Source organism: Chelonoidis abingdonii, chromosome 5, assembly GCF_003597395.2.
Source record: "Chelonoidis abingdonii isolate Lonesome George chromosome 5, CheloAbing_2.0, whole genome shotgun sequence".
Classification (NCBI taxonomy): domain Eukaryota; kingdom Metazoa; phylum Chordata; order Testudines; family Testudinidae; genus Chelonoidis; species Chelonoidis abingdonii.
Genome location: NC_133773.1, coordinates 18,160,853 through 18,185,774, shown reverse-complemented (window position 1 = coordinate 18,185,774; position 24,922 = coordinate 18,160,853). Strand labels below are relative to the sequence as shown.

The 24,922-nt window shown below is 41.3% G+C and overlaps 1 protein-coding gene across 9 annotated transcripts in view; it reads left to right on the top strand.

The window, feature by feature from the left end:
• The window catches only part of SEC31A (SEC31 homolog A, COPII coat complex component), a 99,423-nt gene that overhangs the window by 9,581 nt on the left and 64,920 nt on the right, over nt 1–24,922 (top strand). For all 9 annotated transcript variants that reach the window (XM_075066108.1, XM_075066106.1, XM_075066104.1 and 6 more), the window contains exons 4-17: nt 1,437–1,635; nt 2,965–3,060; nt 4,417–4,557; nt 6,704–6,846; nt 8,085–8,184; nt 10,479–10,640; nt 10,826–10,978; nt 12,324–12,557; nt 13,212–13,286; nt 15,670–15,720; nt 18,445–18,522; nt 19,820–19,886; nt 20,861–21,039; nt 24,332–24,458. In XM_075066108.1, the coding sequence (XP_074922209.1) occupies nt 1,437–1,635; nt 2,965–3,060; nt 4,417–4,557; nt 6,704–6,846; nt 8,085–8,184; nt 10,479–10,640; nt 10,826–10,978; nt 12,324–12,557; nt 13,212–13,286; nt 15,670–15,720; nt 18,445–18,522; nt 19,820–19,886; nt 20,861–21,039; nt 24,332–24,458 (1,805 nt within the window). The remainder of the gene's footprint in view (nt 1–1,436; nt 1,636–2,964; nt 3,061–4,416; nt 4,558–6,703; nt 6,847–8,084; nt 8,185–10,478; nt 10,641–10,825; nt 10,979–12,323; nt 12,558–13,211; nt 13,287–15,669; nt 15,721–18,444; nt 18,523–19,819; nt 19,887–20,860; nt 21,040–24,331; nt 24,459–24,922) is intronic.

The window sequence follows — 24,922 nt, the reverse complement described above, 5'->3', positions numbered from 1 at the left end:
TAATTCTAACTTCATGCTGTGTATTTAGCTATAACTTATATAATTAGCATTAAAAATCCAAAAAGCCATCCTATTGGCATCTTAGTGGCACTTGCAGTAGCATTGTAGTGGCTTCTGTTCCTCGTACATTGGCCATAACAATGTCAGTGAAAACGTGAGATGCTCTTCTTGGAGATAGAGAAGGATCTGAAAACTTTCCATTGACACTGAATTAGGTCCATTAATCTTTCATGCCAGATACAATGTCAGCACAAACATTAGTCCTTCCATTGACCCATAGTACTCTGTGGAGGTCTGTGCAACACTTACAGATTGTTAGTGTTCATCAGTAATAAGCTGTAGTGTCAGCATTTAATGTCTTTTTATCAAAGATATGTAAGTCCAAAATACAGTGTGTTGTAGCTCGGCTACACTGAGATATATAAACATCTAAATCCACTGAGGGACAATGATCATGTTTTACATCACCTCATTATGTAGATGGAAGTTAATTCCATTACATTCTCTACAGTCCATTTTTAAATAATGATGCACAAGTCTGAGACTGTCTTCCAAAGATTTACACCAAACATAGTTGCCTGAACTTTTAGAAATTATAAATTAATTAAAATGCGATTTGTACAAAACAGAAAGAATGTCTTCCTTGTACAGTATCTAACAAGACGGGGCCCTGTATCGGATGCTATCTTAGTATAGATGACTGGGAACTGCTCAACACCAGGTTAGAGATATAAAATTTAAGTTAGTTGTGCTGCATATACTCCTCTTGCTACTTGGAGCATTCAGCATATAATACTGATTAATGGTGGCATTGTTACTGCTGATGTAATTTTTTTTAAAAGCCCTACCTCTTGGGTTTGGTTTGTTTTTTTGTAGAAACTTGTTAGTTTGCTTTCCAAATGCATTAAGGCCACTTTGTAAGAGCAATGCCACAAGAGGGTGTGGGTCGTTATGCGGAAGAAATGTACTCTGCATGGTTGAACATACAGAAATATTGTTTGGTTATAAAACCAATTCGTTTAAAAAAAGGAAATCTGGATACTTACAGATTCACCAAGCAGTATACACCAATATCAGAGATTTATGTGGTCGCTTGTAGTTGGCTATGCGTATAATTCTCATTCAGGGATCATCTCTCAGTCCTTTGCAAACATTATCTCAAAAAATCCTATGAGGTAAGTAAGTATTCTGACTTTAGAGCCTTGAACTGAGGCACATATAGGTTGTGACCTGTCCACTGTCACACTTTTGGCAGATTGGGAGAGCCAGGAATAAAACCTAGCAGTTCTCAGTCTCATCATGCCTTTATCTTACCACCAGCCCACACTTCCTCCCATAAAGTGTTAGTGTTTTTTAATCAGGGAACACATTATGATGTTCTGACACTTATGATATGGCAGTGGATTTTCTTATATTGTTTATTTTTTATCTTGTAGGTACCATAAATTGATATGGGGACCTCATACAATGGCTTCAGATGGTAGTCTTTCTGGAGTTCTAATTGCAGGTGGTGAAAATGGAAATATTATTCTGTATGATCCATCTAAAATTATAGCTGGAGAGAGTGAAGTTATAATTGCACAGAAAGGCAAGCACACTGGTCCAGTAAGAGCTTTGGACGTGAATATTTTCCAGGTTAGATTTTTTTTCTTCAGTATACACTCATGGATTAGTAACATGGATTAGTAAAATGCTATAGGAAATGTTCTTCTCTTGTAATTTTTTTGGGGAAAGTTGTATACATATTTTTGCATATTTTAAAAAAGAAAACAATCTTTGACACTAATCATTATTTGACCTGAAATAATTTTAAAAATGTGATCTGCTTTTCACCATTTAGGCTATTTACTTTGTGTATCTTTCTGTTTAGACATTGAAATAAAATTGTTTTTTATTTGTTTTCTAGTCAGTTTCACTTTTCAGTTCTCATGCACTACTCAGTGTTATCATGGTTGCAGACAGATGATGAAATTCCTTCCAAAAACTGTTTTCACTGAAATTTAAAAAATAACAACTAAATATTAGTTTTTAGGTTTTGTAACTCTTCCATTTTTGTATGTTATTCCAAAATAAAGATAAAATGTTGGGGCCTAAAACTCATTGGCTTGACACAATTCTTAAAAGTAGTAAGGACTTAATCACAGAGCTAATTTAATTCCGTCACTAATGAGGATTTACCTCCTCAAGATATAGCATCTTTTCTCATTCATGACTGTTCTCTGAGAACGCAGTTTGTATTGATTTACTAAGTAACATTTTTTTTCTTTTGGCACATGTTTTTACTAAGGCAGTAGTTAATTCAGTGAACTATGTTTAAATTGCATGGTTTCTGTCCTTGTTTATTATGACGTTGGAACTTGTTTTGCAACCAGCATTAGAGTATGAGCAAAATGCATTGATATAATAGTTATTTTCCCTCTAGTTCATTCTCCTCAGATCCCATTGCTATTATCTTGGGATTCCTCTTCCACCTGAAAAACTGCTTCAAATGCTTCTCTTAATCTAGGAAATGTTCTTATAGGCCTTGATCTTGTGAATGCTTACTCATGTGTTTAACTTTACTCACATTTGAGATCCCATTGAAGTCAGTGGGATTAGTCACACAAATAGAGGTAAGCACAAGTTTAACTGTTTACAGGTTTGGGGCATTAGTACAATGGAGTCATTTTGTGCAACCCCATTCTTTGTGTCCATTTTCTGCATATGAGTACTGCAGAAACGAAGAACACTGCCCTGGGAATTTAGGTTCAACTTGCAGCAGAGTATATGGGTCTTGACTAATAAATAATATTAGAAACATTAAGGATTCTTGTACCTCCTCTAAAGTGCTCTTGTTGTGACAAGGGCTATGTTCTGAGCTAATGTCAATTGGCACAGCTCCATGGATTGGGCCCACAGTGTTTGGGAAGGTGAAGGCTGATGCCAGAAATACTCTCAATGTCTATTGGCATCTTTCTATTACAGACAAACCTTGTAGCATCAGGTGCTAATGAGTCTGAAATCTATATCTGGGACTTGAACAACTTTGCCACACCAATGACACCAGGAGCTAAGACCCAGGTACTGGAGTTATGTTTGTCAAATGATTTGAAGAACTCTGAAAAATATGCAGATTATTTATTTGAAATCTCATACAGTATTGTAGCAGTTCTAAGCACTAATCTCTATTTTCAAAAATTTAATTTAAATATTGCAAATATTACCTTGAATGTAGTTAAGCCCTCAAAAAACATCTGTTGTTGTGAGATACATTCCTTAAAATAATTATGTACAGTATGTTCTTACAGTACATATATTGTATGTATTTTGCTCCCAAACAATAAAATAACCCCCAGTGGATGATTGTTTTGCTGATTGTAAATTTATTGACTGTTAAGGCTAAAAGTGGAGATTTCTCTGTTTTGTTTTGAATGTGATCCATTAATAGCTTCAACCTTTATAAAACAATACAGAGAGGTTGTAATGAACACCACCTTTGTGAAAATTGACTCTGAATGTACTGGAGACTTAAATTGCATTTCAGGTAACCAACATTATAAACCAAGTCTGTTTATAATGATGTTAATTGTGGCTGTCGTGCAGTTTGTGTCTAGTTCTTAATTCTTTTGCGCACCCAGACCTCCCAGTAAGGTTATCAAATTAGTCCAATGACTAATGAACATTTTGGAGACATGTTAAAGATCCATGCCCTTTGAGTTAAGGTGTGAGAGCTTATAATGTAGATGCTGTGAGACACCCAAGAAATTTCTAACATAATCAGGGAAGACCAGACTTAATCATAGAATATCAGAGTTGGAAGGGACCTCAGGAGGTCATCTAGGCCAACCCCCTGCTCAAATCAGGACCAATCCCCTGACAGATTTTTGCCCCAGATTCCTAAATGGCCCCTCAAGGATTGAACTTACAACCCTGGGTTTAGCAGCCCAATGCTCAAACCACTGAGCTATCCCTCCCCCAATAAGGTTAAAAAAAAAAAAAAAAAGTAAGCAGAAAAAAACTTTAACACTTGCCCCTCCAAACAAAAACAAAAAACACCACTTTTCATTTTTCTATACATCACAAAAGACCAATGAAGGGCACAAGTCCAATTTTTAAATACTTTTTTTGCAGGTCACTATTAAGCTCGTGGAGACAACAAACTTGCTCCATCTTCCTCCATAGCTGGCAAATTTGTCACAGGCAGAAAGGACGGAGGGGTGCAGATAGCCAGCCCATAGACAAAGCTACTGTATATTTAAATGCATGGGTTTTAAAATTTCCTAATGTCAATTTTATTTATTCAGGAAGGTAAAATGAACACATGGGCTATGAGGATTAGCTTTGAAAACTTGTTCTTTTAGCAAACTTATCTAATCACAAAAATTGAGCTCTCTGTTGGAAAAAAGAGATTGTTGGGACGTGTTTTGTTTGCAATAGCCTCCAGAAGACATCAGCTGCATTGCATGGAACAGGCAAGTCCAGCACATCTTGGCGTCTGCCAGTCCTAGTGGTCGTGCTACCGTGTGGGATCTGAGGAAGAATGAGCCTATCATCAAAGTCAGCGACCACAGCAACCGGGTAATGTATGGTATTAAACTATCAAGAGCCTGTGTTAATAATCATGAATGATTAACTATTAGACTTATTCTTGCCATGGTGAGACAAGTGACTGCACGGATTTTCATCAGACTCTTAAGTGACTCAGGAACATGTCCCTATTGTATACTACCTGATGTAGGATTTGTTAATTTTTAAAGAGCTATAATTATATGCCAAAAATAGATTATTACTTTAAATAATTATTTTTTGCAAATGATTCAATTAATATTTGTCAGGAAAGGTATTTGGTAGGGAGTTTAGGGTTCAGGCAAGAGAAAGGGACATTATGTATTACTCATCAGTGAGAAGTCAGACTGATTATAAATTTAGTATTGACCCATTCATGGCTGCAGTGGGAAGATTTTATTAAAATAGGCTGAAGTGCTGTCATCTGGAACAGTGTGTGTCTGAGAGAGAATAAAGCAGCTGATGCATTTACAAATAGGTTTAAATAGTTTTACTTCCATAGTGAAGCTACTCCTTGAGGTTGACCTGGTGCCTTACAGCTCAGATGGAGAGTGTAAAGAACTCCAGCTCCCTTACTCTCCTGTACAGCAACCAGGCACAGGTGCAGGGACTGCTCCCTGGCAAGACACTCCAGAGGCAATGGTCCACATCCCTGGTGCACTGGACAGGAGATCAGACTGCCTTGCTGTGGAAGGTGCATGATATTGGGGTTGTAGAAATGGGAACATCCTCTTTGTCCCATGGAGAGCTCCCCGAAGCAGAATTCCTTCCAGGCTCACCCTAATGCTTGGGATGTGTCTCAGTAGCACAAGTAAATATTCCACATAAGGCTGACTATCCCCTTGTTGTTTGCAGCGTTTTTGTAGCCATGTTGGTTCCAGGATATGAGGAAAAACAAGGGGGTGAGGGATGAGGTAATATCTTTCATTGGACCAATTCCTGTTGGTGAGAGAGACAAGCTTTCTAGCTCCACAGGGCTCTTCTTCGGTCATACGAGTCACAGTTGTAGTTTCTGGTTAAATAATTATTCGTGTTTATAGTTAGGCATCTTACATTTATGAACAAATTTATTAAAGGAAATTATTAATCAGTGATTGCAAATATTTATATTGATAAATGATTTAAAGCCTCTAAAACTTTTTAGAGGAACTAGCAGTTTAAAAATATACTTAACAAACAAGTTATTCCTTATCTGAGTTACTAATAACATCTTAGACTTCCAGTCTTCATCTAATTTACTTTTCACAATCTGTGTTTTGCCAGTTTCTCAGCATAGCTTGTTTCACTTTTGGACTCCAGCACAATGCTGTAGTGTTTGCAAGGGACTAGTTGCATGCTAACAAGTGGTTTTCATTAAAATCTGTATATTTTTAATTTCATTAAAATATTGATGTAAGGGTTTTGCTGTATTTGTTGTATTAAAACATATGTTTTGGACACAAACCACATGAGTGTCCTTTTGAGCTAGCCTTTGAAACCCTAAACTCAAGTAGCATTCCCGATGTTATTAAATCAACATTCTGGGAGCTGGGTTGGGGGCTTATTCCATTTGTCAGTTCTTTGCCTTGAAAAAGAGGAGAGAATTTTGATCTAATCATGGTGTAACCTGGCTGATACTCCTGGTTAAGAACCACTAAACTAGACTGTGTGCCTGTGAGGGTACGCAGAGGTACATCAACTCATCTAGATATTTGCCTAGTTTTACAACAGGCTACATGAAAACCACTAGTGAAGTCAGTACAAACTACAATTTCATATAGACAATGACTTGTTTATACTGTTCTATATACTATACACTGACATGTAATTTATATTCCAATTGATTTATTTTATAATTATATGGTAAAATGAAAGAGTAATTTTTCAGTAATAATGTGCTGAAACACTTTTGTATTTTTGTGTCTTATTTTGTAAGCAAGTAGTTTTTAAGTGAGGTGAAGCTTGGGGGTATGCAAGACAAATCAGACTCTTGAAAGGGGTACAGTACTCTGCAAAGGTTGAGAGCCACTGGTCTAGTTACAGAAGAATACAGTGTCAAAATGGGAATAAACAGGGCCACGCTCCAGCCAGCATTCTCCATGCTTCTGTTTTAGAGGGTTCCTTTTTTCTTATAGCTTTGCTTAATTATCTTGTGGTCTAACACTACTTTATCTATCAGATGCACTGTTCAGACTTGGCTTGGCACCCTGATGTGGCTACACAGATGGTCCTGGCTTCTGAAGATGACAGGTTGCCTGTAATTCAGATGTGGGATCTTAGGTTTGCTTCTTCTCCTCTTCGTGTTTTGGAAAACCATACAAGGTATTTATGTCGACTAGTCTGTAAATCTTGAGTTTTGTTTGTTGTTTAGCCATTTTCCCCATTCTAATCTTGGTTTGTACACAACTCTCTATCAGTTGGTATTAATGCCATCCCAATTTTAAGCTCCAAGCAGATGCTTTAGCAGCTACTGTAATCCTTAATCTGGACTTTTAGTGATACAGCAAATCTGTGCCAATGGGTCACGCTGGTTTTAAGGAGCTAGAACTGTGAAGAAGGATCCCAGCTTTAATTTTAAAAAGTACATTTCTAGCTGTTTCCTTTGAGAAGAAAGTCTCAAAAACGTAAATGTATGTAAACCGATTGCAAGGGTGCAAAAGAAGCAGCAGCTGGGCTCCACTTCTGCATGAGGGGTTGGGGAATCTAAAGATCCCACACCCATACATTGGAGGGGTAGCCGTGTTAGTCTGGATCTGTAAAAGCAGCAAAGAATCCTGTGGCACCTTTTGGACTAACAGACGTTTTGGAGCATGAGCTTTCGTGGGTGAATGTCATGCACCTGATGAAGTGGGTATTCACCCACGAAAGCTCATGCTCCAAAACGTCTGTTAGTCTATAAGGTGCCACAGGATTCTTTGCTGCTTTCACACACCCATACAAACTCTCCAATGTGCTTTCTAATCCAAAATGAGTTGCTGAAATTTGGGGTGTATTCTAATGAATCTTTTCACTAACTCTCCCCTAAACCTTTGGCTGACCTGGTGTACAGTGGTGTGGAAATGGTGGACAGGAGTTTACTGCTTTCAAGGATGGAGGGCAGCAAAAAACTGTGTTGCAAGCACTCTCTGAAAATGCTGATGTTGACTGTGCTAATGTTAACCCTTTGGTAATAAAAAGAAGATTGCCCACAAGTATTAGTCACAGTTCTTATCCTGCAGTTTTCTGACTCAGGTATTAGTGTGACATTTTATTACACAATCTACCTTTGATATCCATGCTTTTATCAATGGATAGTCTTTGGCTTTCAGGTACCTTTCTGGATTGTGCCCTTAGCCTGTGGCTATACTGTCATGCCTCCTTGTGCAGAAAGTGGAAAAAATCTATTTCAATAAAACAAATGTTGGCAGCACCTTCTCTACTCTCTCAACACAATTGGGGTGGCAGGGGACTTGGCATTTAAAGGTGAAGTGGCCAGGTAATCTAGATGTGTGCTAATGAGGGTGCCTCATTAATCATCATGCATTTATATTAATATTTTCTTACTATGGCTTTTCACACAGGGGTATTTTGACCATTGCTTGGAGTATGGCAGATTCTGAGCTGTTACTCAGCTGTGGAAAGGATGCTAAGATTCTCTGCTCTAACCCTAATGCAGGGGAGGTATTGTATGCAAACCACTTTTAAAGGTCATAAACAGAGAAAGATTCTTTGCATTATATTTGTTGTGGAGAGTAGTGGAGAACATACTGACTTTGTACATAGATGATACAGTGTTGTGAGCAAAATATTTTTTTAAAAGTAGTTCATATTTGTTTTACACTGTGCCCTTCATACCAAAGCTGTGTTCTTTGACCCCAAACATTTTGTGTACACAACCCAACTGAGAAAAAATGGGTCAGTCTTATACAAAGGTGACCTCTTTAAAACCTGGAAGTGTTAGCTGCTACTGTCAGCCATATATAAACCAGAACAAGATAAGACTTGTACCCTGCTTGCTCTTATGGTTCACTGAAGGGACACTGTCAGTTCAGTTTTATCCATTTAATCTGCCTCTGCTAAAAGTAGCTTTGTGAAGTGCACCTGTCTATGGGCTCTTGTTTTTTTGTCCATGGTTTCCTTGAGGTGTGTTTTTTGACATACCCGCTGTTCTTTGCAATCCAAAGAAACCATGAGCCAAAAATCTGGGATCTGGTGATCTATATGGGCGGGGTGAAAGTAAGATAAAATACTGGTACAGGGGTCCGGCTCCAGGCCCCCAGAAGAGGCAGGGCCTTGGGGACACGGGTTGGGCCTGAGGGTCAGCCTCCCCAGCCAGCCCTTCCATGCTGCCCAGCGCCACCTGGGTCTCTGGCAACAATTTAAAGGGCCTGGGTCTCTGGCCACTGCTGCGGTAGCAGCAGCGGTGGCCAGAAGCCCTGGGCCCTTTTAAATTGCCGGGCCACAGGGCAGATGCCCCTTCCCCCCCCCCCCACCGTCGGCGGCCCTTGGGGGGCACAAAAGGTGCAGCGACGGTAATGTATGAGCCAGTACCGGCAGCTGCTTCTTACCAGTACGCCATACCAGCCTACTTTCATCCCTGCATATGAGAACCCTGAACCCTTTTCCTTGCACATGTGAAAGCCTTGTAGGCCAAACATCTGCTCACTACCTCCTTTGGCCCCCATGGACTGGGGTATTTGAAAGAACCTGCTTTCTTTGCTCCTACTCCGAGGAAGGAGGTTTTGAAGGTATTGGGGCTTCCTGGCCATGGGTTTTTGTCTTGACTGCATCCCTTCAAATCTACGCATGAGAACTCTGATTTGGGGGAGAAATCAAATTAGTATTGATTGTGTCATTTCTTACTCCACCATTTAAATGGCAGTACCCTACTCTAATACAGATATTTTTGTACCTACATCTTTATGGCTCTGATTTGGCAAAGCACTTAAGCACATGCTTAATGTTAAGCAGGTGCGTAGTCCCATTGAAGTTAAGCATGTTTCAGCTTTGTTGGATAGGAATTCATATCCCGCCCCCCCCTTTTTTTTAAAGCTACAAGGCATTTTCAACCAGACACTATTTTGTATTTGCTGTAGAAGTGGTAAGAGTTAATGTCTGATTGTATTGATGGAAAACTAATAGAAGCTTTAATAATTACATTCCTTGCAGGTTTTTAACTGAACATCTTTTTAAAAGGATGTGGATTCTTTAATCAGTAGACTTGAATCTTTGATTAAAATCTATGGGAAGTAAGCAGGTAGTTTTTCGCCCAACAGAGGGCTCCCATAGTTACTAGATAATACAAGAGAAACTCATTGAGTCATGGAAACATAGTTTTAAAATATGACTACGTTTTCTTTGGCTATTTGAAATGTGCCCTAACACCTTCCTATGGATGTTGCCGTAATGCAAAAAGACCCAAAACTGTGCACAGAACATTGGTGAAAGTCAGCATAAGTAAACAGGCTTCTCCCAAGGTTAAGCTATATCTTGTTCTTCCAATCATGCCCTCGTTCCAAAGCAATCAGCCTTATGCTGTGCCCTGATCAGCAGCAGACCATGGCTCTGTTGGATCAAAGTGGGAAGCCAACGGTTCTCAGCTGAGAAACATAGCATCATTTTAAATGGGATTTAGGTTCCTAAATCTCTTAGGTTTTGAAATAATTACCCTAAGTGACTAGCCCAGGGTCGTGCAGGATGTCTGTGGCAGAGGTGGGCACAGAAGCCAGATTTCCTGAGTAGCATTCCAGCACCTTAACCACAAAGCCATCATTCTTCTCTTGAAAGCCTTTAGCCACAGTTTGCAGCCCCTCCTTTCTCTTGTCCCATGGAGATGATTTTAAAGCAGGAGACCATAATCCTGTTTCAGAGTATGGTTGCCCATCCTACTGACACAGGATCTTTAGTGACACATTAGGGTCTACAATGTCGTTCATTATGTTAATACTGTTTCATCAAACTCTGTTTTGGCACAGGTGTTGTATGAACTTCCCACAAATACCCAATGGTGCTTTGACGTTCAGTGGTGTCCCAGAAACCCCGCTATCCTTTCAGCTGCTTCTTTTGATGGACGGATCAGCATTTACTCCATCATGGGAGGGAGCACAGATGGTTTGAGGCAGAAACAGGTAGACAAGGTATTGAAATACGTAATGTGAAGTTGGAGAAGAAAATAGTTTGTTCCGTGTGACAGTATTTGAAAATGGCGGAAGCATTAACTGCCAAAGTAGTGCACTAGACTGTTGAATAATTATCATGTACAAATATGTATCTTATGTTGAATATGGCAGGAAATGTGCAATCAATTTCTTTCTCTTTAAAGCTTTCATCCTCCTTTGGAAATCTTGATCCATTTGGCACTGGGCAGCCACTCCCTCCGTTGCAGCTTCCACAGCAGACAACTCCTCAGAGCACTGTTCTACCGTTAAAGAAGCCCCCCAAATGGGTCCGACGGCCTGTGGGTGCATCGTTTTCAGTAAGTGACAGCCCCTTTATAGGCTACTGAGTGGGCAAAATTGACTTTGCGGTAACATTTCTAATATATTCTCTGCAAGCAGTATAGAAGGGGTGCCATATTGCATTACAAGACAGCTTCATTCATTTGCAATAATGACTGGAAAGTGCACTGTGGAGTACCACGTTTTGCATTTGGCAGCCAAGTGAATAAATACTTTACAAAATAATTTTTATGGGTGCTGCATCACTATACACTTTGTTAATTTACTTTGCTATGTGTACTTTAGTTTTCAATTATGAACTACACAGCATAGTAAATACACTCTGTGTTTAGTAACAGCTTTGAAGTGTGTGAGACCTCTCTGCTGTTAAGTCTTTCTGAGAAGAGTGAGAATGCCAAGTTTTGTTGTTTTTTTAATATATAAAAGAAAAAAAAATAGGACTATCAAAGTCACAGATTAGCCAAGTGAGTTTTAGCAAGGTTCCACTGAGAGCAGAGCCATCTGTTCTATAACTTCATTGTTCACTTACTTCTAAGTTACAGGTTTTTTAACTGATAACTGGAATATACTAGGTGTTTGTTCTCTCAGTGTTGAACCCTGACTCAGAATAGATACCTGCCATAATACTGATCTAGTCTCAACATAGTGTTCTCTGATTCATAGGTTAAAGTGAAATTTGACATCTCCATTATGATATAATTCATGTTGTTTTGGAAACAATTAATATATCCTTCTAACTGTACTTTGGGATGTTGATTCCCATTAGTTCATCCTAGTTCTCTATGAGCTAACTGAGAAATTTGGATGTGTGTGGGTTTTTTGCTTTATATTATACTGGCTTCATTTAAAGCTAAATCAGTTACTTTTTTTTTCTTCTTCTTCTTTTCCTGTTATCCAAATCTTGGTTCTTTCTCTGCCACTTTTATTTCTGTCTTTCTAATTTGCCATTTGTGTGCTGTCTAAGGTAACATTGCACATTTTTATGATTGTTTTCAGGTAGCACTTATCATGCCATATGTGTGTGCATAATTTTATTATTTAACAATTAATTGTAGCAGCACCAGAAGCCCCAGTCAAGATTAGAGTCCCATTGTGTTAGATGTTTAAATAAACTGTCCCTGTTCCTAAGAGCTTTTGGTCTGAGTCTGTGATCCTACAAACGTTTATGCAAATGAGCAATTTTACTACTCTTAGTAGTCACGAGTTCAATGGGACTACTCACGTGTAAATATTGGCAGGATTGGGGCAACGAATCGAGAGAAAATGTGTGTGTAAGTAATATATAACGTGTGTGTATGTGTAAATGTGTGTGCAGTGTATAAACACGTTGTAATATTTGGTACATTATTTATTAAATTACAGTTTGGAGGGAAGCTAGTTACATTTGAGAATATAAAGTCTCATCAACAAGGACCTGAGCAGCAGCAGCTGCAGCACCACGTGTATGTGAGTCAAGTTGTCACAGAGAGAGAGTTTCTGAACCGCTCAGATCAGCTGCAAGAAGCTGTGCAGTCTGAAGGCTTCATCAACTACTGTAAGAAAAAAATAGAAGCTGCCCAGACTGATTTTGAGAAAAATGTGTGGTCTTTCTTAAAGGTAATGTTTTTCAGATGTTTCTGAATTATTAAAGGATTCCCCAGCCTCTTAAAACCAATACTAAAAGTGGTTCTCAGTGCATGGTAAAACATTTTAAACAGAAAACACTGTGTAAAGATAATGAAGCAATTTCTAGTTTGTACAGTAGAATGAGATTAGATTCTGAAAATGGCATCAAATAATCCATATACTTGATCAAAAGAGATGACTGGTGGCAGGACAAGAAATATTTGAAATAAGTATGCTTTCAGGTCTGCTCTTTAATAACAGGGAGCGTATTTTACCTTACCAAATACTAAACCTGAAATCTCTCATTACCTGACCTAGTATAAAGATGTACCAATACTAGGATAGTGGTTAAATTATGTCAAACCTTCCCCAGAATCTGTAGCTCTTTGCTTCTGCTAGAACATCTTTTAGTTAGGACATTTTGTGTTTTCAGAATAAGAACTGAATGGAAATTGAAGAGGTCCAGTTACTAGAAATAGCTATATTCAGAGGACCTGGTTCTCAGAGTCCACAATTAAGTTCTTTCTTTTTAACCCATTTTGCTTAATCATTGATTTCCTGTACATGGTTACACGTCAGTCGAAATTACAATGGGGAAAATGAAAACATGCTTCTTTTGACTAATAGCTTTTTGGTTTTTTAAAGGTGAATTTTGAAGAAGATTCTCGTGGCAAATACCTTGAACTTTTGGGGTACAGGAAAGATGACTTAGGGCAAAAGGTAAATCTGCTTGAAAGTTGTGTATGTATTAAGTATGTATACTGAGGAATATATTGAAATATAAAATACTAGAGACAGGGTCAGAAGTTGAGGTATATTATTTGGCATATGGATGGAAAGTTGGAATGGCAGTAACAAAACAGAGCACGTGAGAGGACATAACATTTTTCTATGTAGTAGTATCTTGAGGGTGCTTCCTGATAACTCAGTTAAAGCTGTATTATCCCAGGATGCAGTTATCACCCTGTGATAACTACTATATTACAATTACTATCCTATAAACTAGTGGTCTCCAATCTTTTTACGCCCAAGATCACTTTTTTTAATCTAAGAGCAATCCAGGATCTACCCTGCCCCTTCCCCGAGGCTCCGCTCCCCCTCCCTCTACACCCCCCCTTTCACTCACTGTCACCGGGCTGGGGTAGGGGTTTGGGAGGGAGTGCGTGCTCTGAGCTGGGGCCAAGGGGTTCACAGTGTGGAAGGGGGCTCTGGGCTGAGCCTGGGCCAAGGGGTGGGGGTGCAGGAGGGGTGGGGGTGCAAGCTCTAGGAGGGAGTTTGGATGCAGGAGGGAGCTCCAGGCTGGGGCAGGAGGGAGTACAGGGTGCTGGCTCTGGGAAGAGGGGCAGGGGTGGGGCAGGGGTTTGGGGTGCAGAAGTGGGTGTGGGGCGCTGGCTCCGGGATGGGGTTGGGGTGTGGCGTCCTGCTGGGCAGCACTTACCTCCAGCAGCTCCCAGTTGGCGGACGGTGCAGAGAGGCTAAGGCAGGCTCCCTGCCTACCCTGGCCCCACACCACTCCCGGAAGAGGCCAACACGCCCCAAGGGGAGGGGGGGCACATGGCTTCGCGCTCTGCCCCTCTCTGCAAGCACCGCCCCTGCAGCTCTTCTGGCCAATGGGAGCTGCAGGAGCAATGCTTGTAGGCAGGAGCAGCGTGCAGAGAGAGACCGCTACATGTAGGAGCCGGAGGGGGGACATGCTGGCTGCTTCCTGAGAACCACACGGCATGGAGGCTAAGAGGGAGCCTGCCAGCCCTGGCGCCACCAACCAACCAGTCAACAGCTCAGGCAGCGGTCCAGGTTCACTTTTCAATCAGGTTTCCGGTTGAGAACCGGATACCTGGTCACCCTATCTGGCATGCTTTTGTGAGCCTGCTTTTCAAGCCATCACCTTTATTTCTCAATGTTTCATTCTTCACCTTTTTCAGTAGAACAATGTTGCCTCCTTGAAATCTCCAATTTGTCTGTCTTTAATTTTAACTAAGTTGGTACAAACACTTTACTCATTTTTGTAATCTGTAGCACCTTCATACTTAAAAATGCTTGGAGTTTTCAGATAGCCAGTTTTCAGCAAAGATTTGCGCTGTAAACTGAATTCATGTTATCCAGTGAGTTGAAACAATACAGAGTGACTGACTAGTCTTAGAGTTAATGACATCTTGACAACAAAAAACAACTTATTCTTTAACATTTTTAGGTTCCTTACTTTATCACTAATATAAAAAGAGCAGTTGGTGTCAGTTTGCCAGAATGAACTTCTAGTAGCATGTGGCTTTATTTTATTATTTTTTGGTCTGGCACTCTGGCCAAACCAAGGGAACTTCTGGAATATCACTTTTCATTGCTGTATTTAGAGTAATGTAAATAAAAATGAGAGTCTAGAAAAAAACCTGTGCATTAAGCTAAATTTACGGACTAGAGCAGCCTCTGTGGATACTATTCAACCTGTAGAACTAGAAGTAATCAGATGAGATTAGTGGTATTAGAAAAGCCATCCTGTCCAGCTGCTAGACTAATGTTTTTCCAATCTGTATTTTAACGCTTTATGTATACATTAGGTTGGGATTTTCAAAGAGATCTAAAGGAGTCAGACACCCACTTCACATTGAAAGTCAATGAGAGGTAGGTGTCTGAACTCTTCCGCCTGTTTGAAAATCCTACCCTGACACATTGTCGTGCTGTGGTTCAAATAATCCTAACAAAATCCAGTTTCCCTAATCACTATAGATAGGGATCTTTTCCCTGTGAGAGCTGTGTTATAACATTATTTTTATTATTTTATTACTACAGTAGAACTCAGAAGTCCCAATCAGGATTGGGGCCCTGTTGTGCAACACAAGGGAAGACACAGTCTCTGCCCCCAGAAAGCTAAAATCCAAGAAGATTTTAACCTTTAGAAGCAGTCAGTTCCATCACGGTTTGGTTAGCATGGATCTCAAAGTAAATTCCTCTGCACAATGATCAGGGAAACATTCTAGCATGGTTTCAACTCTCATGCAATCAGGGCTTTATCTCCAACTTATGGTGACCTGTGAAATGTTAACACTTGCTACATACCCTAAAGTAAGAGAGAAAACCACTTCTCTAATAAATCTTATTTGTTTTGTAGATTACTTCAGCTCTGACTAAAGAGAATCTTGTAGATGGCAAACTAGAGGAGGTAAGCAAACAAAAACAACAAAAATCTTTTTTGTCACATTAATATAACAAAAATGTGCCAGGTAAGAATCATTTCTCTTTTAACTCAATAGTTATACCAGAACGTATGAATGACTCAGATTATGAGCCTGTTGTAAATTTACAATTTCCACATAAAATATTGAAAGTTCATATTTTAAAAAGTCCCTGAAATCTCTGGCACTAGAACTGTGTGAATATCATTAGTTAGTTTATTTCTTATCACCCAGTTAACAGTTACTGGTGTGTTTTTTGTTTTAGGATCTCTGTCTGCAGGGAGAGAAATTAATCTTGACATGAGTTTGTGGGGTTTCTTTGCTCCTCCATATTGGTTGCTTTTTTAATGCTTTTGTAGTGTCCATTACAATGTTTATGTTGTCTGTGGGTATAGAAAGGTGTCGTATCCTTCCTGTTGTCAGGCAATCTCTGCAGCCTCCGGATCATTAACAAAAAGAATTGCAAGATGTTGGGGGAAGAACCACCCTGGAAAGCACAGAGTAAATAACAACTTCAGTAGCTAGCTCAGAAATAAACAGCTCCTCTTCTCTCTTTCTCTCTGCAGACCCACATTCTCAGCAAGTCATGGTGGTTGTAGTCAATCACTACTTATATTGCAATTTCTACCTTCCCTTAAACATCTGCTAAAACAAAGTGTTGTGAACTCTAACAGGAGTTGCAGAAGGGAATATAATCTGTGGCATCTAAGTGCTCATCACTCTGGAGACAGACAGTAGAGGGAATCCTGCCCTTATCACATGGAATGAGGGAGCTGGGGAAGGGAGCTCTCGCCACAACAATGATCTAGGGACTGTCCAGGTCCAGGATTGTAGGAGTGGGAGAAGGCAGGGAATGCACTGCTAGGCAGCGTGCTTTGCTCCTGTCAAGAGGAGCAGTTTGTGGCCCTGGCTAGTGTGTGCTGTACATTGCAGGATACCGATAGAGGGGACTGCCTACAGGGCCGGCGCATGGAAGTTTCGCCTAGGGTGCGAAACATTTTCCTTGCGCCCCAGCCCTGAGGTCTCCCCACACCACCACGGCAGCTCTCCCTCCGCCCTGAGGTGCCCCCTTCCCCCCCCCCCCGCGGCAGCTCCCCATCCTCCGCCTTGAGGCACCCCCTCCCACCCCAGCTCACCCCTGCTCCGCGCATGAGCACCCCGAGCACGCCTTTGCTGCTTCACTTCTCCTGCCTCCTAGGCTTGCGGCGCCTAAGCCAATCAGTTTAGGCGCTGCAGTCCTGGGAGGCAGGAGAAGTGAAGCGGCTATGGCGTGCTCAGGGAGGAGGTGGGGCAGCAGTGAGCTGCGGTGCAGAGTTCCCCTGCGTGCCGCGCCCCCCTTCCTCCCCTTACTTGCTGCAGGCGGCCCTCCCCGCGCCCCCCTGCCCCAGCCCTCTCGGCCTAAATGCTGACAACGACTGGGGCGGCTGAAGATCTGTCTGCCACGGTTGCTGCCGAAAAAAATGGCGTCCCTAGGCCTAGGTCGCCTAAATGGTTGCACTGGCCCTGGCTGCCTACTCTTCCCAGAGTGAATATGATGCATCAGCAGGCCTGAAGCTAGGCCCTTCTTGTAACGGGGTGCTCACCGTGCCCCGCTGGGTTCCGCCTTCTGGCCCCGCTTCCCAATAAGTCAGGACCACTTCAAGCTGGTGCAACACCCATGCTCTTTATTCCTATGTCCATTCTCTCCCCCCTAGCCAGCTCCAACTATCTGTAAATAGGTTATTTACAGGTTTGGCCTAGCACAGGCCTCAGTGGCAACAGGATCCTTCTGAGTGTACTCCTTCCCCCCAACTTTCAGCCCCTGTTAATGAGGCGGGCAGGTGTGGCCATTTTCCAGGACAGGCCTAGCTAGTGATGCAGCCCCAACCCATTTCCTCTGATTGGGGCTGGGGTGGCAGGAACTAATTAGGGTTTTCCCTGCAGTGCCTGGCCACACTTCTCCCCTAGCATACCTGTCTGCGTTACAGAGAAAGATTTGGTCTAATGGTTTAATTTTCAGCATGTGGGACTGAATCTGAGATTCCCACAGCTTTCTGGTAAGAATGGCTTGCATTGAATATGCATCTTTTTTTTCTTAGTGGTCCAAAGTGGTAATGGAATATGCCCTCGCCATACGTTCTCTGCTTCACACTCTCTTCTTTATCAGAGTCTGTTACAGACACCCTTCCTATCATTGTCGTGCACATGCTCTTTTGGCTACCATCAATAAATGTCAAATTTAAAAAAAGTGGCTACATGTGTTCAGATGGCTAATTGGAAAACTGTGGCCTGGTCTGCACCTAAAAATTATATTGACCTAGCTACGTTGCTCAGGGCTGTGAAAAACTCCGTGCCCTGTGCAGAGTAGTTAGATCGACACAATTCTTCCATCAACATAGCTACCATCTCTCAGAGGGGTGGATTGTCTACATCGGTGGAAAAACCCTTTCTGTAGATGTAGGAAGCATCTACACTACAGCGGTTACAATGGCGAACCTGCAGCGCTGTTGTAGCGTAGATGTGGCCTAAGTATGGCTCTAGTTAGTGGGGAAAATGGAGGAAGTGAAGACATTTACATTTCTGCAAATGGAGTTCTGCTCTTGGCAGACTCGCTCTGTATATTGTTGGCTCGTGTTCCTTTTAATCTGTGTTCTGCAGTGCTGAGTATCTTTCTCTCTCTCTCTTTCCCCTGCAAACTTTTTCCAAATGCCATCTTCCCTTCTCTGCAAAAGGCTCTTAAAGAATCTGACCAATCAGTACAAAGTGATGGTGAAGATAGCCAATCTGCTGAAGAACCATTCTTGGGAGAGGTAAGTGTTGGCTTCTGTATTAACTATGTTGGTTATCACGCGCTTACCCACTGCCTTAACAGCTCATTTCCTTTCTAATGCGTCTTTCTAATGTTCTCTCTGTGTGTGTATTGTACCTGCGTATATTTGCACAATGGCAAATGAGAGGGGACGCGGTCAATAAGCAGTTTCTCTGTTCAGGTTTGGTTCACACTATGAAAAGGTTGAGAACTAATGTGTGAAGGAGACTTCCACTGGGTAGTATGCATTTCTATATGAATTTCAATTTAAATTCCAAAATTAACATGTTGTGCATAGATTTTAACATCGAATTTGAGATAGTAGTTGTTTTTTGGTTTTTGTTTTTTTTTTAACTGAAAGATCATACACGGTTCTATTGTAGAGGCTGCTGAATGCTCTGGCACTTATCCAGTAAAGCATTTTTAAGCATGTGCTTAATTTTCAGCATGTGAGTGGTCTCATTTCAATTTCCAAAGCTAAGCGTATGCTTAAATGCTTTGCTGGATTGAGCCAGGGTGCCCAGGACCTTGCAGGATCAAGCACCAGATCTCTGTGCGGTGAAGTTAAATGTTAGGTAGGTAGCATTAACATACAGATATATTTTTCCCCGCAAAAAGGCTATGCTTATTTAAAAAGCAGTACATACCAATCTGATGCATCCTGCTGGAGCGATTAGACGCTTGGACATTGACTCACCCTGACACCTTGAGCAGGTGGCTTAACTTTTTGGTTCCCTTCTGTAAAATGAGAATGTTATCATCTGCACTCCTCACAGGCTAATTAGCTAAAGTTTCTGGAGGGTTTTTTTATTACTATTATTCTGTGCATTCATGCATGGAAATCCCAAGGCTGTACCTTGTTGTCCAAGTAATTGCTCACAATGTCTAAATACTCGCCCACATATTTAAATGAACCTCTTCCCAGTGAAGTGAACTCTGACGTTTTTGAAGTGTTTTTCCCTAATTGCATCTAATTTTAATAATGCTCACCAGTGATCTGTCAGCAGTGTGCTTTTATGTTTGTACATGTCCATAGCTAGGTAGATCCCTGGGTATGTTCAGGGCTTTTCCACGGTGCTCAGAGATTTGCTTTGTACAGATGCCAGGGGAAGTTAATGACGCTGAGTAGAAACACTGAGCATAACAATGCTCTTTCACTCTAAGTTAGTGGCCCCTTGCGGAACGGCTTTAAGAAAGCGTACCATGCCCTCCAATGTAAGGTGTATGTCTTCAAACGTGGATTTATTTAGCCAAATTCTTTGCGCAGACTGAAAAACTGCACTTTTCCTCTCTATTAGAGAACAAAAGAGGAGACTGAAGATCTGACATCTGGAAAAGAAACATTTAACATCTCTGTCAGTGGAGGTAAAAACCTGTTTATATTGATTTCATGGTACTTGCAAATATTTTTAATTATTGAGATATAACTGTAGTATTACCTAAATTCTCTATATGGAGCCTTCTGCCTAGGAAATGTCAGAGAGTCTGTTATTTACCCGCATTTCAATTATTTGCACTTCTATGTTAGCTTTCACCCAACAATCTCAAAAGTACTACAACACCTGTGTTAGGAAAAGTAAGGAATTACACAGGGATTGTGTCCCCCATCACTGAAATGCATCCACCTCTGGGTAGTTCGACACCTTTTTAACTGCATATAGCAACTCTGCTTTTAGACAGATTGTTAGGAAGGATCCTGTACCAGTTGACACTGAAACTAGAGGAAGGGTTTAATAGACAAACTGTTGTTAGCAGAGTTCAGATTTGGTCAGGAGATGGGTGTTAACACCTCATTCTTACCAACACTCCCAGGGGATCTTTAGTGACCACCGAAGTTCAAGGCCTTTCGTGTACATCTCATCCACAAGATAACACTTCAAGAAGCCCTGACAAAATACACTGGGTCATAGTTTCAGTGCTGACTCAGAAGAAAGAATGCTGTTTAGTGAAATACTAGCAGGACTTCCTATGACACTGAAGTACATGATTCTTGGAGATCTCTTATCCTGGTACTGGTATGGCCTGATCAAGTGCGTTTGAGATCTCTTGGGATCATAGCACAAAGTGATAAGGCTGCAGGCTCTTTGGCCTTGATTCAGGAAATCCACCCTATTGAGGACAGCACTTAAGCATATACGAAAGTGTTGTCTTGAATAGCAATGAGCTTAAACATGTGCTTAATTTTTTTCCTGAATCAAAGTCTTTAAGAAGAAAACAGCCCAGCATCACAGAGTGAGAGAGAAGCTGCTACTTGACTCACCTATATCACTGTATGTTTAACACTTATTTTATTTTGAAGCAGTGAAATTTTTAAAACTAAATTATTCCTCCTGTTGCAGATGTTGATGGTTTGATTACCCAGGCTTTGCTGACTGGTAGCTTCGAAAGTGCGGTTGATCTCTGCTTACATGATAATCGCATGGCTGATGCCATCATATTGGCCATAGCAGGTGGACAAGAGCTGCTGTCGAGGACGCAGAAAAAGTACTTTGCTAAGATGCAAAGCAAAATTACCAGGGTATGTAGCTTTACAACTGAAAACTAGAACAAAATCTGTGCGTATAGGCTTTCAGCAGAGTCCTGAAACTGTTAATGTTCTTGCTATCTATATACATTTGTTTCTAGGAGAATTGAATGTAGGGTAAATTCATTCACTGGATCTGTGAATGAAAGGGTGTTTTTCTGTTTTGTGTATTGTTAAGCAGAGAACAGGCTTATTAGCTAGGACGAAGAGCAGCTTTTACTCCTATTTCTACTCTCTCCCCTCAGCCTTTTAAAATTTGTTGATCACATTGAGTAAAAAGAATCCTCGCTGATGAACAAGGATAAATATTTAGTTTAAACAGTGTTTAGTGTATGTGCAGTCTCTTATCTGGCCATCTTTAGCAAGTACTGTAGTTACTCCAGCTGCAGCACTTACTATGTTAATTTCTGTGCCGTCAGTTGGAGGAGAGATTTTTGCTGATGTTTTGCTTTACTGTGTACAAAGGTTATCTAAGAATAGCAGATATAATCTAATCACATAACATCTATGAGACAATGTGATATGGACATCTGGCTATTTGTGCTCTGCAGCTTCTGCCTTGCTGGCAATGCTCCTTCAGTTCTTTGCCTGCTGCTGCTCACTTGTGTCAGAGTGTCAGCAGAAGGTGAGAGGAGCAGCCATCAAGCCACACTGTTACCAGAGTTGGCATTTTGAAACTGACAGTGGATTTCAGTTCTTGCTTCTCACTGTTCCTTTGACAGGGAAAGGCATTTAACGGTGTAGTTGGAGGAGGGAAAATTGAAAAGAGCAGGTTTTTATCTTCATGCTAAGGTCATGAATTAGCAAAGCACTGAATCACATGCTTAACAGGGAGCAGTGGTTTCAAATGGGACTGCTCGTGTGCTTAAAGTTGAGCAGGTTGCTCAAGTGTTTTTCTGGCTCAGGTTGTAAGGCTGCAAAGCATGACCAGCACTAACACACCATCTGAAGTCTCTAAGTGGGCCTTTACTGACCATTCCCTATGATCCGACTGGGGCAAAGGCAGTTCCAATTTCTTTTGTCTGGGAAAAGAGTAAAGAGGGAAAATCTGTCCATCTCTCTGAGACCTTTTCTAGATATCTTTAGTAGGCTTAAAGAACAGACATACTGGTATTTCTAATACTCCTTTTGGCAATCCATCCGTTGGGGAAAGACAATTCGGTGGAACACCAATCCCTTACCTATGCATTGTGTTAGCAAATAAGTGATACATTTCTCATTGCACATTTTTTTTGATTCGTTACTTGCCTTTGTTTTTCTTCTAAAGTCATACAAACTGTTTGCTATGCCCAATTGTGTGACTTACAAGGCCCTTGTTCACTAAATATCAACACAGCTGCAGAGTAAATCAATATTCCATCTGAAGTGGATGAGGGCAGAGCCGGGCAAGAAAGAAAAAACTGAATACTATCAAGATCCTGGCAGTTTGGCTCACAGGACAAAGGGTGGGGTTGTTCAGTTAGTGGACAGAGTATTGTTGATGCAAGTCTGGGTTGCCGCTGCTTAGGGCAATCTTTTTTAACTGCAGTGAAGTACGCTGCCGGGAGCTTAGAGTTTAATGAACTGGAATTAAAAGGTTTGATTGGCATGCAGTTTAGGAACAAAATCAGTGATGCCCCTCACTTTACCCTTTGTTGTGCATAAGTTTTATAACTAAATTCTTAACCAAACAAAGCTAACCTTGTACTGTAAAATAAATTTTTAAAGCACGTGCAGTGTCCCTAATTTGCTGATTACTGTACCCATGTGATGTTGCACTCAGGACACCCAGAGCTGTGAGCCACCATGTTCCCACTCTGCCTTAGCAAGAGTGAATGTGTGGCTGCTGATAAGGTATGTGTCAGCTTTCTGACACATCAGCCTGTCTCCTTTGCCAACAAACTCTACAGGACTCCGCCAGCCTAAACCTTGCCTTGCAGGTGACAATCAGTGAACCCCAGTTCTCGAGTTCCCCAGAGATACCTCCCTGCAGTGTCCAGTCCCTCTCACTGGACACTCAAAGAAATTAAGTTCCCTGCCTCCAAAGAGACAACACACACACCAGCATGTTAGGTTAGCTAAGGCTCACACTTCCATACAACAGCACTGAGATGGCTTTGTAATAAAACAAAATAAGTTTATGAACAAAGAACAGACTTTTCAGTGATACTAACCAAGAGAAAGAGACAGGTATGATTACAAATAAAACAAAAGAAAACATACTATAAAATAAAAGTGACTAAAACTTAATCTTTCTTTGCCTAAGCAGTTTTTGTATGTACATCAAATTACCAGCATTCATAGCGTTTCAGACTAGGGGATCCAACTTTTACAGGCTCAAAGCATTCTGTACCTGTGTCCTCTCAGTGATGGACACCTAAGGAGTTCTCTCCCTTTCTTGTTATAGACAATAACCCCTAAAACGTAATATTTGAAAAGTAAGCACAGAAGAAGTTCCTCTCCCCTGCTGCTTGTTCTTTAGGCTGAAGGCGCCAAGCCCCTTTTTTTCACCCTCTGGTCAATTTGCTTTTTTAATTAGTTTGATCACTTTATTTATCTTCGATGCAAATGTACTTCTGTTGTACTTTGCTTGCAAAGCTTGACCCTGGCACACTGGTGAATCCACACTCCTTTGTCTAGGACAAACCTATTTATCTGCTCTACTCAGATTGCTTTGTTTGAACACATTTTAGGAACGTATTTCCAGCACATACGTAACGCTTTTCATGCTACCCATGCATACCTCACTCAGTAACGCAAATCACCACTGTGTTACCAACTTTCAGAAAACATCTTATTCAATACACGTTTATAGTAGAATAATATTGTATTCAATAAGTTGATTCAATTGTTTATATTCTTTGTGGTTCAGACCCTTTTGTTTCCCCCCTGGGACATCTGCACCCTGATCCAGGGCCACCCAGAGGATTCAGGGGGCCTGGGGCAAAGCAATTTCAGGGGCTCCTTCCATTTAAAAAAACGTTGCAATACTATAGAAAACTATATTCTCGTGGGGGCCCCTGCGGGGCTGCCCCCCCACCCCCGGGCAGCCTTGCCCTGATCGTTACATTATGTGGTGTGAATTTTATAATAAGGATACTTGCTGTCCTCTGTTGTCTTTGCCCTGGTTTCTAAGTTTCACTGGCTCCATCTAAACATGAATTTACATAATCCTTCAGATTAGCTGAGTCATGGTGAAGTGTCCCAAATACCCTGGGGTTGGGCACACAGCATAGATATAAATGATATGGTGTCAGGAATGGGGATTCTACAAAGACATCATTCGGTCTTTCTCTTTGCTTCCCAGCTCATCACTGCCGTTGTGACAAAGAACTGGAAGGAGATAGTTCAGTCATGTGATTTGCAGAACTGGAGAGAGGCGCTGGCTGCTGTGTTGACTTATGCTAGGCCAGATGAATTTGCAGCTCTCTGTGGTAAGAAAACTTAAGAATGGATATAATTTATTTTACTCAACTTTAGTGAAACTATGCTTCTTCTTCGAGTGCTTGCTCATATCCATTCCAGTAGGTGTGCGTGCGCCGCGTGCACGTTCGTCGGAGACTTTTACCCTAGCAACACTCGGTGGGCCGGCAGGGCGCCCCCTGGAGTGGCACCGCCATGGCGGCTGATATATAGCCCTGCCGGCCCGACCGCTCCTCAGTTCCTTCTTACCACTCGTGTCGGTCGTTGGAACTGTGGAGCTCAGATTATCTGTTCTCCACCTCCCTAGCATTCACTCATTTCCTCTTGAATTTGTATATAGTTGAACTTTAAATAGTAGTTAGTTTTTGTTCTTTAGTTGTTTGTAATTAGTTTGTAGGGATCGCGGGTTAGCCCGTCCCCTACCCCGGCACCGGGCTCATGCCTGGGTCGCCGGGCTTCAAACCGTGCGTGGCCT